General features: G+C 40.2%; 1 protein-coding gene across 5 annotated transcripts in view; it reads left to right on the top strand.

The window, feature by feature from the left end:
* Positions 1-7,060: 7,060 nt before the first annotated feature.
* CAPN7 (calpain 7) overlaps positions 7,061-17,796 on the top strand; it is a 34,313-nt gene continuing 23,577 nt past the window's right edge. For 3 of the 5 annotated variants that reach the window (XR_012672605.1, XM_075143299.1, XM_075143301.1), the window contains exons 1-5: positions 7,064-7,278; positions 11,464-11,572; positions 13,292-13,449; positions 15,678-15,745; positions 16,859-17,059. Coding sequence is in view for 4 of the 5 variants with exons in the window: in XM_075143299.1 (XP_074999400.1) it covers positions 7,177-7,278; positions 11,464-11,572; positions 13,292-13,449; positions 15,678-15,745; positions 16,859-17,059 (638 nt within the window). In the remaining variant the exon portion in view is untranslated. Of the gene's footprint in view, positions 7,279-11,463; positions 11,573-13,291; positions 13,491-15,677; positions 15,746-16,858; positions 17,060-17,796 lie in introns of all 5 variants that reach the window. The other 2 variants (XM_075143303.1, XM_075143302.1) reach the window with 2 other exon arrangements.

The raw sequence follows: 17,796 nt of genomic DNA on the forward strand, positions 1-17,796 counted from the left end.
AAGCACAACAAAGATTCTGGCTCTGTTTGGTCAATAGTCTGCATTTCTTCTTAAAATGTTACCAAATTTCATACAAACCAAAACCAAGTTTTGTAGACTCCTCCTAAAACCACAGAATTTATCTTTGAAATCTAAGTAGAGGGGAAAGGACTGCAATAGTTCAGGATTTAACATTTTCTACAATTCTCTGATGACTAAAATCAAAGAGTCATCAACCCAAGAATATTTTGAGTAAATTGAGAAACGCCACCTTGCCATAACTCACTGCAGAAATTTTTCTTACTTTTTAATAAAAGATTACATCAGACTGTGACGCATGTGATTAATTATATATATGCATAAATAGCATGTGGAGATCTCTTAGTTAATGTAATAATTCATAGTGTCATTGGTGCCTTCCACTCAAACTTATTTCATATAAAGTTTTATTTCATTATTAAGCTTCTTTTCCCAGTCAACAGTCAGAAGAAAGAATCTGCAGATGCAATTCCCAAAAGAAGCGTGCTTATTAACTATGAAGGTGAGGAATATTGTTTCTATCAACGTACATTTCTCACTTTTATTCCCTCTTTCCATAGTTAGGATCACAGTCCTTATCACCATGACCATTTGCTTCCAAATAGATGCCACAAATTACAGCCTATAAAGTTGAGAGCCAGTGTTTTAACTGTGTAAGGAGGAACTCTACTTTTAAAGAATCATAGTACTTTTTGTAAGAAACTGATTTAAGAAATTTTAGAGGACTGCAATGATCTCTGCTGAAACAGTACTATTTAATTAAAAAAAAAATGAATTATCTACAGAATTACAGTAACATGATTTTATATTTCCTACTGCTATTTCTCTAGTCTTCGGGGGGCAGGGGGACCCAAAACTTCTGGCCAGTCTGGATACTGGATGTTTGACTGCAAAAACCAAATCTAAATCTCTGTGACTGAGTCAAGAAAACTTCAAAACAAAAATGAACCAGAGCAATTTCAGCTACAGTTGTAACTAAACCAGAGCCAAACTAAAAATGTATTTGTTCAGTTTCTGTTCTTTCAACCATGCAAAAACTTCTAGCTTCAATCTAACAGTAGATGGACATCTAGTGGTGTAATGTAATTGACTCCTTTTTCAAGTAGCTTCATATATTCAAAGCCCTATGAATAGAAATGCTTTCTAGCATATTAATAATTAAAATACCATATACACACTTAAAGGCTTTATTTTCAGCTGTGCTTTACCTGCCTTCTTAATTTCATAAAATTTCCATCAGTAGAAATCAGGGGTCTGGGTTCAGATTCAGAGGCCTTCAATCAAGGAAAATTTCATTTTGAAGTGAAAAGGGTTTAATATAATCAATAGGTAAGGGTTCAGCCCTGAAAACACAATACTTAGGTACTCTATGTAACAATAAATTGGTGGTACTTAGTGTAAAAATAGGTCAAGATCAGATAGTCTGTTTAAGAAAACATTTTATGCATTAAAGATATACACAAACTCCAATCATCTATTAAAACAGATTTGCTCAGGAACAGCCTAACAAATATAGATATAAGGAGTTGCTCCTACATAGCCGATAAAAATATAGGCAACATTTCTCTAAATTATTGCAGAATCCATTTAACAATTGCATATACAGATTATATACATGCATATACAACTTATTGATGAAACAGGTATTCATTTTCAACGATGTTCTGAACAAACAGCAGCCATTATTTAGTGAGCTATTTTATCTTCCTTAACTTCTTGTCACTTTGGTGCATGCCTTTAGGCCTGCCCAGGTCTTTAAAATATTAACCATCACATGTCTAAAATAATTTTACCTGGTGCTTACTGTACTGAATCAAATTGGATAACACAAGCTTACGATCTTTTAATGCAGAATAAAGAGATTATTCAACATACTTACATGACTAAAACAATACAAATGACATGAAAGGAGTGGGTCCAATACAGTGATTAATTTTATTATTTATTTCACAGTAGTGGAATTGTAAAAATAGAAGGAGTTACCTATAGTCTGACTAGACATAAAACAGTACAGTCCATGGAAGCAATGAGATTACACTGCCCTAGCTAACCGATAGGCTCAGCATATGAACAGCACCTCGTGTAGGTTTTGAAAGCACCTTGTGAAAGGAGAGAGCTAGGGAAAGGATAGTCTCTTATGTCAATCATAAGCAAGCAAGAATTTGGAAGGCAGTTCAATACAGGGGCATTTAAAGGTTCCCACACAGTGCCTTTGTTTAACAAGAAGATGGAAGAAAATTTAATCATCGGTAAAATATATGGAATGTCAGTTCTTAAAATGGCAATGGGAGAGGTCTCTATGGAACCTGCACACAGCATACCCAGCTTCTGTTTCTGAACAAAGTAGTCAAGTACTGTAAAAACTCAGAAGTTATCTGGAATTGGCAGGAAATAAGGTGAAGAGGTATGCCAGTGATACAAATACTCTGGTCTATGAAAGCCTACTACGGAAAGTTGTGCAAGGATCTCATATCACTGTGTATGTAATAACCAGCCCGTGAAATTAAATACCGTTAAATCACAGGGGAGAAAACACCACATTAGGTACATAATGGCAGATACTAAACTATCTATCCTTTCTCAGGAAAGATGAGTCATTCTGGAGAATTCTCAGAACTTCAATGCTCAGCAGTGATTAAAAAGGCAAATACAGCGATAGGAGTGATTATGAATAAAACAATAAAACAGAAACCAGGATACAAAATTAATGATACAACTCTAATATTGCACACCATTCTGGTCATCCCATCCCAAAGAAAACATAGGGAAGACTGAAAAAAGCCACAAGGACAATTGAGAGGATTCTATTCAGAGATTTGATGTATGAAGAAATAACTGAAGAGATAGCAAAGAACACCACAGACTTACAGGCAAACTACAAGATGCAACCATCAGATATGATCATAATTTCTTACAAGCAGAGGAGAGGGGGCAAAAAGTTAAACTGAGTGACAGGGTTTTTTTGGTTTGTTTTTCTTTTTTAAAAAGTGAATGTTATCTCATACAACACATTTAAACTATAGAGCACATTCCCACAAAATGTTTTGAATGCCAAAATCAAAATGCACTATAGCAACAATTAGACTAATTCATTGAAAACAAGCCAAGCAAGAGCTCTCAGAAACAATGATGTGAGTTCAACCCACAGGCTGCAGGAAGCTGAGACAAAATACCACTCTGAGCCTGCCCTATTCTTGTACTCTTTCCACAGGCATCAACTACACTCCAGTCAGAGGAATACAGGACTAGAGTGGCCCGTGTTCTGACTCTGTGTTACCACGATAGAGTGAAAGTAACCATGGAGGAATTCAAACACAGACACCTGATAGCAATACACGTGGAAGACCAAATTATATCAAAGTTTTGGGGCTTTGTTTTTTAGTGCCTGGGAGCATTAAAAGCTATGGCTGTAGTCAAATGAAAACAGGTAAGGCAATATGCAAAACTTAGGTAAGAACCATCAGCAACAGGCAAATGTCTACCCCCCTAGAGTATATGTTTGGAAAAACGAGGAGACAAAGAGGCAGAGAAGCAAGAATCAAAATCAGGAGGCAGGAAGAGGAGCTTTTTTAAGCTTTTTTATAGCATTACAGGAGACAAAAGGAAAAAAGGGATGAAAACTTCTCAAAGAGGAAGGACAAATGATGATTGAATGAACTGATTCTGTCTGATTAGCAGCAAAGGCGTATGAAAGAGAAACAGAGCCCTGAATTTCTTCATCTGATATTGCCTCTGCAAAAAGGCAAAAGCTCGAGGGAATAAGATAAAGACAACATATACAGCTATGATCTTCTCAGAGCATATTGACTGCAAAAGGCAAGCAGGAAGGAGAGATAAGAAAGCAAGCACTAGATGAGGTTAGGAAGGAAGGCACATAAGGAAAATAGGTGGTGGGAAGCAAGGGATACTCAGGGCAAATATCACCAAAGGTAAGAAAAAACTGAGGCAGAGGAGGACCTGGATGTGGGATCTGAATTTGTGCCAGTGGAAAAAGGGATATAACAGGAAAGAATGCCAGGAGACTTGTAGGGATGTTAGAATTGAAATTATAACAATAGGGAAATGGAACAAACTGGTGGGGGGGTGGGGGAGGGTAACACTATAATGCAAAAGTGTTGCATTGGTGGAGAAGAATTGGCAAGTTTAAATTTAAATGCATACAAGCTCAAAGAAAAATAGGGTTCCCCAGTACCTGTAGAGCAAGCCCTTGTCAGGTAGGTGGAATCCAACACTTGCAGTGAGAAATGGAGGACAGCAATCAGTATCACTGGCAAATACCAGAATTTGCTTCTCCAGAGGATGCTCTTACTTATGACTGAGTTCTTACCACAGGTGCATCTACTTAACACTCTTTCCAGCCAACTTTTAAGTAACTGATGCAATGAGACTTCTGCCGATCATCATCAGCCCTGATAATGTTTGTCTACTTCCTATTACTGCCTTCTGCACAAATAATAGCATCATGTGATATTTAACATCCTTAGTAACTGGAAGTGATTTTCTGCACAGTATCTTGGAAGACAAGAGTTAACCATAGATACAAAAATTTAAATGTCTGGGATACATCAACATCAATGGAAAGAACTGATACTTCTTCAGCTACAAACAAAAGGAACCAGTTTTAATATCTGGCTCCAAAACTAAAATGCTACTACAAGCAAAAGGCAAAAATTGATACGTATGAGTCTTAGCTACAGTCAAGACCTCACTAACTTACTCTACTTTTTGTACATTTAAAAGCTTCTTGTAGAATTTTACAGCAGATTAATGAGAAACAGAAAAACACAACCCATTTATTATTTGAAGAGGGCCAATCACCAGTGACCGTTAATTAGTGAAAAATTAATTCTCCCAAGTGACATTTCTGAATCCCAATTAGCTAGAAGAGATCTTAGTTTATGGTGCAGAATAAATGTTTTTGACATGCAGATTTAAGTAAGGAATAACATTATCTGTTGTTCTGCCCAGTTCAGTCTCCTTTTCATCATGCACATCACTCTGGATACTTCAGAGTTGCATTTGATCTGTAAATGGTTTAGTCTGAAGCCATGATACACAAATTAATTTTAGGCTGTACGAGTTACACCACTATGTCTGAACATCAAATTGAAGCAGACCTTGACTGAAATTGCTTGTTCATTTTCATGGTATCATTAAGTAAATATTGAACCAATACGTCTTTATTCAGAAAAATCCTTTAGTGTAATCTGGATCTTCCCTGTGCTCAGATAAGTAGCATAAAACATACTTTGAAAGGAAAAAAAAAACCCAACCAACCTTATCAGGAGCACAACCAAAAGCAAAGCTATGAAGATTACAAGAACTGCCCTGTACATAGCAGATCACAAAACCCAAGTCATCTTTTACACAGAATATTACTGAATTTGTATCAGTGCAGTCTGTAAAGCACAAAAGGGATAAGGAAGAGAAGAAGATAGAATGGGAACATAACTCTGTACATAAGAAAATCAGAAAGGAAAAATAATAGATTTCAGTATTTCAGTACCTCATATTCCTGCCTTTAGCTGCACCTCTTACTAAATCTATCATCAGAAAATAGGTTGAAAAGTCACACACTCATAAAAGAGAGCTTCAGAATAAGTCGCCAGGCAGTATTTTTACCTCTCATGAAAACAATGACTTGCAATAAGGTGTGTTTTCAGGTAAAAATAAAAGCCTGTAGAATCACAGAATTGCCCAGGTTAGAAGGGACCTCAAAAGATCACCTGGTCCAACTTTCCATGGGAAAAAGAGCATAGATGAGATTATCTAGTGCTCTGTCCAATACTACCTTGAAATCCTCCAGTAACGGGGACTCTACGACTTCCCTGGGGAGATTGTCCCAATGAACGGCTGTTCTTATTATAAAAAATTTATTTCTTATGTCAAGATGAAACCTCTCCTGGTGCAACTTGTACCCATTGTCCCTTGTCTTCGCCATGCGGCTCTTTGTGGAGGGACTCCGCCTGTCCCCCCGCAGGACTGTACCTCATGTTAAGTAGAAACTCTGAAAGCATGAACATATAGCTGAACTGGTTTTCACACTAAAGTGCAATTCATGAACTCACAGAAAACAATCCTTCTAGGGCAGAGCCCTGAAGACACTGCTTTCAGAAGGGATACAGACAAGGCTTCGCAGCCCAGGGCTCTCAGAGCAGCTCAGCCTCAGGAATTCATCCTGCAACACAAGCTGGGGAGAGGGGAAAGCAGGCGCTACAATGCAAACAAGAAATAAAGCACTGGCAGCTGCCTCCCAGTGGGGGCACTTTTCCCCTAAAATGCTCCTAAGGAATAAGGAAAAAAAATCCCTACACAAGAGATCTAGGTTACAAAACTGCCAACCTGAAGCACACCAGAAGTGTTAAGATTTTTCTTTTTTAAGAAGGGGCAGTACAATACACCTTTTCTTATTTGCTTTCTACTTTATACTTGTATGACATACAGATACACACTGAAAAATGCCCTCTTTAAGGCTAGAAAATCTATCCTCAAGAGCAAACCATTAACCATGAACAAGGACTAAACACCCACCTCTACAGCTTAGGGCTTTGAAGAAGCCACTAAGTATTTCAAGCACCTCCATTACAACGTGAGGAAAAAAAAAAAAAACTCTTTTAAAACACAGCAGCAACACCCCTGGGCCTCTCCTATCCGCCCAACCGCGCCGTAATACCTCTCCACCGGATTTACAAGCGCAGGAGAGGCGGGCTGGGGGCTCGCAACCCTGGCCGCGCGTTCCCCTCAACCGCCGCAAGCAGGCGCGCGCGCCCCTCCCCACCACGCGGCCGCGGCCGCGCAACCCGAGAACCCCGCCCTCCCACGCGTGCCCGAGCATGCGCAACACAACCCTCTCGCCCGCCCGGCATGAGGCCACCCTCCCACACCTTTTTTAAAAAAAAAAAAAAACCAAAACAACCCTCTGGGCGCATGCGCACTCCGCCCCCGCGGCCCCGGGCGGGGCGCGGCCGGCCTCGGGTGCCGGGGCAGCGGGTGTCAGGGCAGGTGGGCGTGGCCAGGGGAGAAGGCGGTTGGGATGGGGGCGGGGCCGGCGTCCGTGGCGGGGTCAGGAAGGCGGAGGAAGCGGCAGGGCCGGCGGGCGCGGAGCGGGCTTGGAGGGGCGCTGCTGCCGGTGGCGGCAGCGGTGGGAGGGAACTGGCTATGGATGCCACCACGCTGGAGCTGGACGCGGTGAAGTTCGCGCAGCTGGCAGTCCAGCGGGACCAGAGCGGGCGCTACCAGGAAGCGGTCTTCTACTACAAGGTACGGGGGGGTTCCCTCAGGGCGCCGGTGCCCCCTTCCCCCTCGCTGCGAGCCGCCCTGAGGCCATTGAGCTACCGGTAGGTCTGTGCTCCTCCCCTCAGCCCCTAGAGAGCCGGGGGAGGGAGCGGTGGCCCGCCGCGCCCCTGCGGCCCGGCCCGGCCCTGCTGGCGGGGAGAGGTGCGCTGGGTTAGCGCTGCCTCCTCCGCTCCCCTCCCTCGGCGGGTATGCCCTGGAGGCGGGAGCGCTGCTTGGCCTCGGGGGAGACGTGGCGGTTCCAGACGAGAAGAAAGTGGAAGGCCGAGCGTGCGCGTCGAAAGTTTGTCTGTCTGCGGAGGAGCAACGTCCTTCAGGGCAGGTTGCGAAATGCATTTTCCCTGCGTTTTGTTTTTAGGTGGGAACAAGTACTGCCCGTGCGCTGCTGTTTACTGGTGGGCTTAGGGGCAGTGCTGCAGCTACGGTACCTGAAAAGTGGGTACGGGCGCTTCTTCCAGCTGCTGGAGACACAGCCCCTTCGGTGCTTCTCGGGAAGCTTCCTCGGAACCTAGCTAAAAACCTCTTTGCCCCGCTGGTTCTCCGCTTTCATTCCTGGGGTCTCCCTTACCCTCGCCAGGCCTGAAAGACTGTTCAGTTTTACGTTGGAGATGTTGGAGCATTTTGGAGCACTGCAAGTGGGCATATTGCAGCTCTTGAGTGTGCAATTGGAAACAACTTTATTGTATAATCAGTAGAGAAGTACATGGTGAAATACAAGATGCTCAGCAGTAAGCTAGCTTCAGATCACAAGCTACCAGTGACATGTTTTTAACCACATGCGAATATTCTTTCTATTAGGGATCCAATTTTATTATTTCAGTACAGCTTCAGGTTGGTGTAACCAAGGGTGTGATGAGGTTGATTCAGTGTTTTGCTCAATATCTCTAGACTTACTACTGGTATTTAGTAGCTTCTGTGCAACCATTATGCATTCTTCTACCTATGTAAGTTGTCTCATTTTGTTGGATTTACGTTTTGCGAAGTTGCATTAAAGTTCCATATCCTGTTGGCTTTACTTCTCACCTGTGAGAAGGGATTTCTTTGGAACCTGTTTTTATCCTTGTTGCAGTAATCATTCCACATATCCTGTTATCCTGCCAAAGTAATTCTCTTCCATAACTTGCCAACAGCTCTGTAGTTGGCCTTTTACATCATGAGTACTATGTGTCTTTGAAATGTATAAAAAGCATAGTGTTATTATCATAGTGGCCTATGCATGTAAGTGTGAAAGGATAGGAAGAGGAGCATCTTTTTTTTTTTTGTTAATGTAGGGTGAACTAAGTTTGTACATGTGAAGTATATATATGCAAAAGTTACAGTTACCCATAATAATGCTGATAAGCTCTGTGCTTATCAGCAACAATGTGTGCACATGGTCTGATAGCTGTGAGCAGTACTACTTTATTATAGTACATTTCTCAGTAAATCTGGAAGAAATTATCAAATGCTCTTCAGAAGAAAACCATCTTTTTGTGCAAATAATCACCCTTGTACACTTTTGTACAGTGTATGGAAAACATTTTTCACTTGCTGCATATGGGTGATATTCTTGCTAAGTGCAAAAATGCATCCCTAGTAGTCTTGGTGCACTTCAAGCTACACATGACAAAGAGCGTAATCTAGAAAATGTTTTGTGGTTTGCAAAAGCTAGGCCACAGAGCAGCATGATTATGGACACTGCTTTGTGTGAAGAAAGCTTTGAATCAAAACTCTGCAACTAAGATTTTTGGTATTCAGACAGGTGATTCTTGGCAGTCCAAGATTAGACATTGACTCTTGTGTCACATTATATGTGAAGATGTTGGTGTTCAAACCTATGGCGATCAGAAGGAGTGAGAGCAAACTCGGCAGGTATTGTTAGAGCATAATTCTTTATGTATGATTTAGCCTAGATAGGTTTGGCTTTCCGGATGTTGCCTGAAGAATCACTGTCGGTGTTAGATTAAACAAGAGTAGTCACAAAATATCATCTAGTATTTTAGGGGTACTTTATGCATTTTTTGCACAGTGCAAATAAGCTCTGGCCTACCACCAACTTTCTTATCAACTTCTCCAAGCAGTTCAGAGCCCACTGGTGCAATTACTAAGCATGTAGAAAAGTTGGGTGCTGAACTGTATTCTGCAAGAACTTGACCTTAAGGATGAAGCATGGGAAATGCTACGATTTGTTACTAATAGACAACAAACGGACCTGTCTGAATGGAGTTCCTATGGCTAGCAAGTGCTGTTCGCTTCCTGCTGTCATGTAACTTCGATAGATCCCTAGAAGAGGGCTCCATGTGAACCAGCTTGGGGTAACTTACTAATGTTGCTAAGTTTGACTTGGTTAGCAGCAGTTAGCAACTTGCAAACTGATGATCAGTAGTTAGCTTAGTGCGACTGTGGCACACTACTCATGCCAAAGAACAGTAGTGGCATTGAAGAGATCATAAATACCAACTCTGAATTGCGTGACCATCTTGTCACTGGAAACAGTTGGCGTGCTGGCTCTGCAGGCAGTTGGTGAACTGCTTCAGTCCTTTAGAGCCTTAATATATAAAAGACTGTTTTCACTATGTTTACATCTTAAAACCAGGCAGAACAGTTGTGCTTGAAATCACAGAAGCAACATCAATTATGCAGTTTTTGCAGCACTAGTTTGAAAATCCACATTTGTTCTTTGCGTCTTATGTGAACAACTTACCGTTATGATACAGCACCTGTTCTGTCAATCTGTACTTGTGATATGTCACAGACAAATATATACATCCTTTGAGCAGATATCAGTAGTGCATTTTTTTTCCCCAAAAATAGTTGTATGCTAGACCTTAGCGGTAGTTAATTGCTATATATAAATGGCACAGTAGTTCTATTTACCTTTCTGTTGCTGTGGACATTTTATGTGATGTAATACGGTGACGGATGTTGACAGGGAATATATGGTATTTGGCTCTGTGAGCTTGTCAATCAAAATTTATCCTGATAACAAGTACAGGCTGTATCAGGATGAGTTTTAAGCTTGAGCAAGATGTGTATGGGAGCAAACTGCTAAGCTTGACAAAAATCATGGCCATAAAGCACACAAGAGACCCTCTGGCCATGGCTCTGTGCTTGCCCTATGCACAGGAGCCTCTCTGAGCACCATCTTTGTGGACCAGCTCTCTAGTTATTCTTCTGCTTCCTACATATTCAGTCTGCTACATGACCGCCTCCTTCTGTCTTCTACTGCTGCTGGGAAGACGAGCATTTCCACAGAAGTGTGGGGTTTTTTCTATGCCAATAATGAGGACAAAATAAGGTTTTTATCCTCATTTTTGTGAGTGCCGAATTTCAATTCTCTGTATGCTTCTGAAACTGTGTGAGCTCTGACTGTCTATTACAACCCTGCCAAACATTACATGTTTTTCATAAATTTAGTGAATGGATAGACAGCTTATGCAACTGAAGGCGTTTTTTCTTAATAGATTTGTGCAGTATAGAAAAAGCCTTAATAACATACTGTGCTTCTGAGCCGGAGGACTACGCTCCCTCCTGGAAACAGACTTTCATCAATATCCGGTGTTTTGTGTACATACAAACAATTAAAAAAGAAATTTTGAGGAGCTAGGAAACTTTGCATTTGTAGACTTTCCAGATTTGATAGCTTTATGTGAATAATACTAAAAGAAAAGACTTTCTAAATCAAAATTCTATGCATTTGATTTTGAAAAGTTTTTGTATTGGTTTACTTTCATTATTATCAGATTAAATGCAAATAACTAGTGTGTAGCTTTTTTTTTTCCCCCTAACCTTAAAACCGCAGCTTTAAAAATAAAAGGCCGTTTGTGGCTTGTGAGCTTTACTTAATTGATTTCAGTGCATGCTTGAAAAATCTTACTTGGTCTCCTAATTCCATGCATTACTCTACAGAGAGATGTAAGATCTGGCGTTACAGAACCTCAAAAGGTTTTTTATAGTCCTTTAGGTTGTTCCAGGTATGAGAAATTGAACGTGATCTCATTTATAACTTGAAGCTTGCTCTTTGCAGCAGAATTTCCCTGCAGCCACTGACTCTTTTTGCAGACTTAGGGGCTTGTTTTCATGCAACTCATGGCTGCTGTAGGCCCGCTGTTTATGGAAAGTAATTTTCTAGGCAGCAAACATTAACTTTGTCTCAAATTCTTCTCCCTGCAGGAAGCTGCACAAGCCTTGATTTATGCTGGGATGGCAGGGTCCAACTTGGAAAATATTCAAGAAAAAATAAATGAGTACTTGGAGAGAGTTCAAGCTCTCCATTCAGCAGGTGGGTAAGGAGCTTTCTAATTAAACCTCTGCTTAAAGAAAGAGGTGGAAAGCCTTTACGTGTTGTGAAATATGTATCGATAATGTTTGCTATGTTCTTCATTATTCTAATTTTCTTGTCCTTTGTGAAGGACTACAAATACAATGAGCACATCAGTGTTTGAATTCTGAAATACATCAGAAATGAAACAGAGACTTGCTTCGTGAGGACTTGGGTGTTGGTATTCATTCCTTTTAAATATTCTTAGAAACCACATCTGCAGAGAAAACCTGAGAAAGTAATTAAATATAGCAATAAAAATTGATCAGGAACAAATCAAAACTCGCATCTAAGCCTCAGCTGCATGATGGATTTGAAACAAGTAGGTTCTGGTATTTATGTAGAATTACTAACTTTGAAAGGGCAAAAGAGCTTTCTGCTCTCATAAGGGTTTCCTTGTTTGATCCAGTTTCGGTGTTTGTGCTTAGACCAAAATCTCAAACTTTTGCACACCTGCAATTCTCAGTTAGAATCATAGAATCCCTTGGCCAAAAAAGGACCTTGGGAGGTCTATAAACCAATCTCCTGCTCAAAGCAGTGTAGACATTGATTTTTGAACTAGGTTGCTCAGGTGCAGTTAGATCCTGAAAACGCCTAAGGACAGAAATTCCCCAGTGCCTCTGGGCCGCTGTTCCAGGGTGCAATTGTCTTTCTAGTGATTTTTTTTTTTTTTTTTTCAAATATATCTAGTTGAGTTCTCCCCTGTTTCAGTTCCTAGCCACTGGCTCTCATTCCCTTCCTTTGCACCACAGTGAAGAGCCTGAATCCATTTTCTTGATAACCTCACAGTCACTGGCAGGTTGCTGTTAGAGATGGCTTTGGCCCCCCATAACCATCTCTCCTCCTGGCTGGAGAAGCCCTGCTCCCTCAGCTTCTTCTCAAAAGGCCTAGTCCTCCAGCCCCAACCATCATTAGGGACCTGAGATTACACATGGTATTCCAGATACAGTCTACTGAGTGCCGAGTAGAGGGTGGTAATTGCTTTCCCGAACTCCTGCCTGTGCTCCTGCTGACACAGCCCAGGGTGCTGTTAGCCTTCATCGCTGCCAGGGGCCTGCTGGCTCGGGCTTACCCAGCTGTCCCCCAGGATCCCAGGCCCCTCTGTGCAGAGCTGTACCCTGCAGGGATGTTAGTCTCTCTCAGACACAGGGCACAGCATTTAGCCTGGTTCAATTTACCGGGGTTCCTGTCAGCCCTTTACTTTAGCTTGTTTGTGTCCCTTTGAATAGAAACTGTGTTCTTGAGTGAATTGGTTTGGTGGGGTCTGCAGCCTTGGTGAAGGTGTACTCCATCTTCTCCTTCAGGTCATTAATAAATGTATTAAACGAGATAGACACCTAAGGAACTTCTATATTGCCATAGGTGATATGTTTTCATGAATGATGCAGTATTTTACATAATTAAACATCCTTGTCCTTAGTGTAGTATGAAAGAGATTTTATTTACATTATTTGACATGTGAAATATCCTTGAGTGAATCTCTGCTTCAGGAGGGGAGGTGGTGGTGGTGTTTTCTTGTCCTTGCAAAGATGTTTTTAGCAAAGTTTAGAAAGTTTTGGTTTCCAGCCAAAAAATGGATATTACCCATCTGATTAGAACTGCTAGTGTTTCAGTACCATGTTAAGGATGTTTTTACATGTCTGCCGCTGTAGAAAGCTAAATACTTTCTTTTTCATTTAGTTCAGTCACAGAACACAGATCCTCTGAAGTCAAAACAACAGTTGGACTTGGAGCGTGCTCACTTCCTAGTTACACAGGCTTTTGATGAAGATGATAAAGGCAATGCAGAAGAAGCTATAGAGTTGTACACAGAAGCGGTGGAACTCTGTTTGAAAACAGTATGTTAAGCTACAGGTTAACTTGGTGGAATTATGTGATGGTAAGAAATTCTTCCACTTACACAAGTGACTGACCCTTAAAGGTTGGCTTAAAAATGGAGTACCTGTATTTCTAAAAACTTTTTTTTAATCTTTTTTCCACATTTTTTTTTCCTTAAGTATTTCTTCCAGTCTTTACGTTATGTTGCTATTCAACACTGTAAATTTATGGGGACTAGTGATTTATGTGTTTTTCCTGAACTGGATTATACTAAAAACTAGAAATATTCTGGAACTTTTTTCATGTTAATTTTTGTCCTGCAGCGAATGCAACACTAAAACAGAAATTAAAAACAGTTAATTCTGAAGATGACTTGCTAATGTGTCAGCTATATTACTTTCTGACTACATTAAAGAAAGTAATTTAAGGGAAATTTTTGTGTGTAGCACTTTCTGAAAACACCATGGCCTACTGATGCCAAAACTAGTAAAAATAGTACTTGATTACTCAAGTGCTCAACTTTAAAGCTATTACGAGTGAACTCAATTCACACTGAAATTAACGGTAAGAATGAATTGGCCACTACGTGAATGATGGAGAATATAATTACAGGTACTGCTTTTTTCCCTTAAGTCCAGTTGTGTTAACTAACTCATTACAGGAAGAGCTCACCATCATAATGTAACTCCACCAAGTCTGTTTTTCTTTTTCCCTTCTCTTCCCTTTTTATAATGTAAATATATGTGGGTTGTTGGGAGGGGAATGTTACTTTTGCTACATGCTAGAGTAAAATCTTCTTTTCTCTGAATTCTGTAAACTGGTTTTATGTAGGCTAAAAAACCCTGGTGATACAGTGTAACCAGATGAAGAGTTAGTAGATCTGCTCTAGTTTTTCCACTTGAGCTGCTGGAGCAGAACGTCTTCAGTCTATTACATAAAACTTACTGCGGCAGCATACTGTTTTTCCTCTGCTGTGTTCCTCCTCCTGTTGTGTCAGTGCATACAAATAATACTTACACATATTGAAATAGTCTGAAATTATCTCATGTAAACAACTGCTTTTATCGGGTATTTCATTAGGTACAGATACTGCTGAAGTTTCGTTTAATCTTGACTAGCATATTATTTTGTTGAGATGACTATAGGCTCTGTCCCTCGGGGTGATCAAAAAGTACCACTTTCTTCCCAGGATGAAAGAAGACTGAAGGAACTCTGCTATCTTGAAGCTTTACTTCTGTCTTTCTCCATAGTATATTCAGGTGGAGAGATTTGTTTCTTCCTTACCCTTGAAGTACCCGGAGAGCCACATTCCTCCTCTTCTGTGGCCGACTCCTAGATGAGTGTGCTGGTATTCCATCTCCACTGCTTACCTTCATACATCTTTCAAAGTTTTTTCCAACCAGGAACTCTGGAGTGTAATTTATTTGCAAATGAAAATAGTTGCTTATAGAGGGTGTTTCCAGTTTTGTTTCTTGGGGTGAAAGTAGCTTGCCTTTTGTTTCCTCAGTTGACCTAGCTGACCTGGGAGAATTGGTCAAGGTAAAAAGCTAGAACCTGAAACCTGCTTGTGGGTGTCACAGGAGAAGCCACACCTCATGTTGTGCCTCCTGCAGATTGTTTAGCTGCAGTAGTCATGCTTCATCTGTAAGGAAAACAAAAGCGTGAACTGTCATAGCTGACCTCCCAACTAGGAACAAAATCTAGCACTCTTGATACCTGTTTTGGTGCCCCATCATAGATTATTTTATGCCTTACATGCAAGACAAGATTTTTAACTTGCAAAAAATCTTGTTTGTTTGTATGAAAGCAAACATTCGAAATTTTTTTTCCTAAGTTACCATGATTATCTTTGACTCATTTGGGGAAAAGAATTGGAACACATCTAAGCTCAGTAGCATACGTAACATTTGTTTTTGTCTTCTTTCTGCCTGTAGTGTTTTAATATGGTTAATTCTTCTGGCACATTTTTTGTGTACACAGTGTTTCCCATGCTGAAGAATTTAAAATATCACTTCCGTTCTATGAACATTCACTAGAACAGCAAAATGATATTTGCTTACTTAGTATGCTTTTTATGCTGAGATTCAAAAAAAAAACCACAAATGTATTTGCTCATTTCAAAAGACAATTGGAAAAAAAAGCCAGTTACTGTTTGCTGTAATCTATGTGTGTGGAATTTGACAAACTGAGCTTACAAAACCTGCAGTTTTTTTGGATGTGTAGCTTTTTTCTATATTTTGCACTTAAGGCTACTGAAACTTCAGAAGCAGGCCTCCAGGCAAAACTGAAACAGCTGGCTCGACAAGCGCTGGATAGGTGAGTATTGCTAATGCTAGGAAACATACTTGCTGTCAGGTCTAAGTGCACTCTCTAAGTTGGATTCTCAGTCTAGTGTGTGTGTTCTGTACTGCAAAGAATATGGATTCTGGGTAGACCTAGCTCCTGTAGGGTTCCCCTTGGAGATAGCTGCCAGCTGCTATACCACTGAATATAGCAGCTGTTGTGCCAACCCTCTGGGAATCTTGGAACATGCAGAATTAGGAAAGGATTGTGTATTTGTTAGTACCAATGCACTACTACAGTCTTCAGAGATATAAATCGGAGTACTCTACTACAGTTTTTGGCTTCTGTAAAAATCCTGAATTCGGGCCAGCATGAAGCCAGGGTGTCAGCATCCCTTCATAAGGAAGAGAGCTTGGAAACTGGGAAATACTTATCTTGACAGTAGCAATTGTATGGGTAGATCTGGTGGAGTGCAGTCTATATCTGAAACAAGTTACATGAGTGTAAATTCAATGTAACTCTTTAAATCAGCTGTATGATGGTAAATAACAGACTATGTTGGGCTAAGTTTCAGTATAAGCTGGTTTTCAGCACTTCTCAGCCTGTGTTCAAAATAAATCCCATGTTTTGCAGATGTGTGACTATCCAGCAGCTTAATGCAACAACAAAATATGGCTCCTGAATATGTAGTCTTCAAGCAGTTGAAATGCTGGGTTGTCTGAATGCTAGTGGGTTTTTACTGCTATTGTAGCTGCTAGACAAATTAAATCCTGAAGATATGAGAGGTTGCAAATCAGTTTTCTCTCTCTGTGTTTCAGTGGTCTTGTCCTGAGGTTCCAGAAAATGAACAGTTACACAAATTCTCCTATTAGCATAATTTAAAGGCAACAAAAGTCTAATGAGTTCTGCCAAAAGTAGCTTATATATGAATTGGAAATGCTATATTTTAATTGATTCTAGAACAGGAAAATAAAGAAGTACTGGCATCAGAAATTGATTTTTCTTAGGAAAAGTGGTATTGGACAACTTGGGCATTTGTTCATTCTATTTAACATATGTGGGAACATGAACCAAGCAAATAAATTATTGAACCATAACTATATTTTTATCATTGTTGTAAACAAAATGCATTTTTATTTGCTTTAGAGCAGAAGCACTGAAGGAATCCGTGTCAAAGTCATCTCAGAAGGAGAAGTCAACTGCAGCTAAACCAAATCAGCCAGTCAGAACATTCTTTCCATTGGGACCTGATTTTTCTTTAAATGATAAACCACAGACAATCAGAGCAGTACAAGCTAGTGAATCTCAAGGTCAGAGATACACTCTAGAGGAGATTGAAGTACTCAGGTAAGTTGAAGACAAGTTTTTCCAAAATGTTACTATTTGTGCTCACATCCTTTTGCATCTTACACAGTAGATTGAAACAACTGAAGCATGAGGTCTATAAACAGAGGTTGGAAAACCACCTCTTACAAACCCCGCTGCTGGTATTACCTACGCATTAATAAATTCTTGTATTCTCTAAGGTAATGTAATTAGTGGCTTTTATTCACAGAGCATACCTTCTAGAGTGTGTTTAGAAGACAATTACTTGTAACTGACTGCCAGGATTATTTTTCATAGCCTTATTTTTGTATGTTACACATGACTTACCTGACTGAGTTCATGAAACATCTATCTCTGAGATGCCAAGATACAAAGATGTTTTTATAGATTATACAAGGACTACTTCACTGGAAATTGACGAAGCATAATATTTTGTAGGACTGTGACTTGTGTTATATCCAGTTCCTTTTGCTTTTATTTTTATTATAGGTGGAATAAGCTACAAATAATCCATAAAACCTTTAGCCTAAATCATGAATTTTGAAAACTATCAAATATATCTTAAAAAAAAAAAATGCTTTGTCTGACATTTCGACCTTCCTCCTCCTCCCCATGCAATAAAAAAAGATTGTGACAGAGGTGATGCTCAACACTGTCCAGGATTTGATCATAAATCAAATCATAAATCATTTAGTCTGCTAAATGTACTTAAACGGACTGGGGATATGGTCATGAAGATAGAAATGCATGCCTGTTTG

This window comes from Calonectris borealis, chromosome 2 (genome assembly GCF_964195595.1).
Source record: "Calonectris borealis chromosome 2, bCalBor7.hap1.2, whole genome shotgun sequence".
Lineage (NCBI taxonomy): Eukaryota > Metazoa > Chordata > Aves > Procellariiformes > Procellariidae > Calonectris > Calonectris borealis.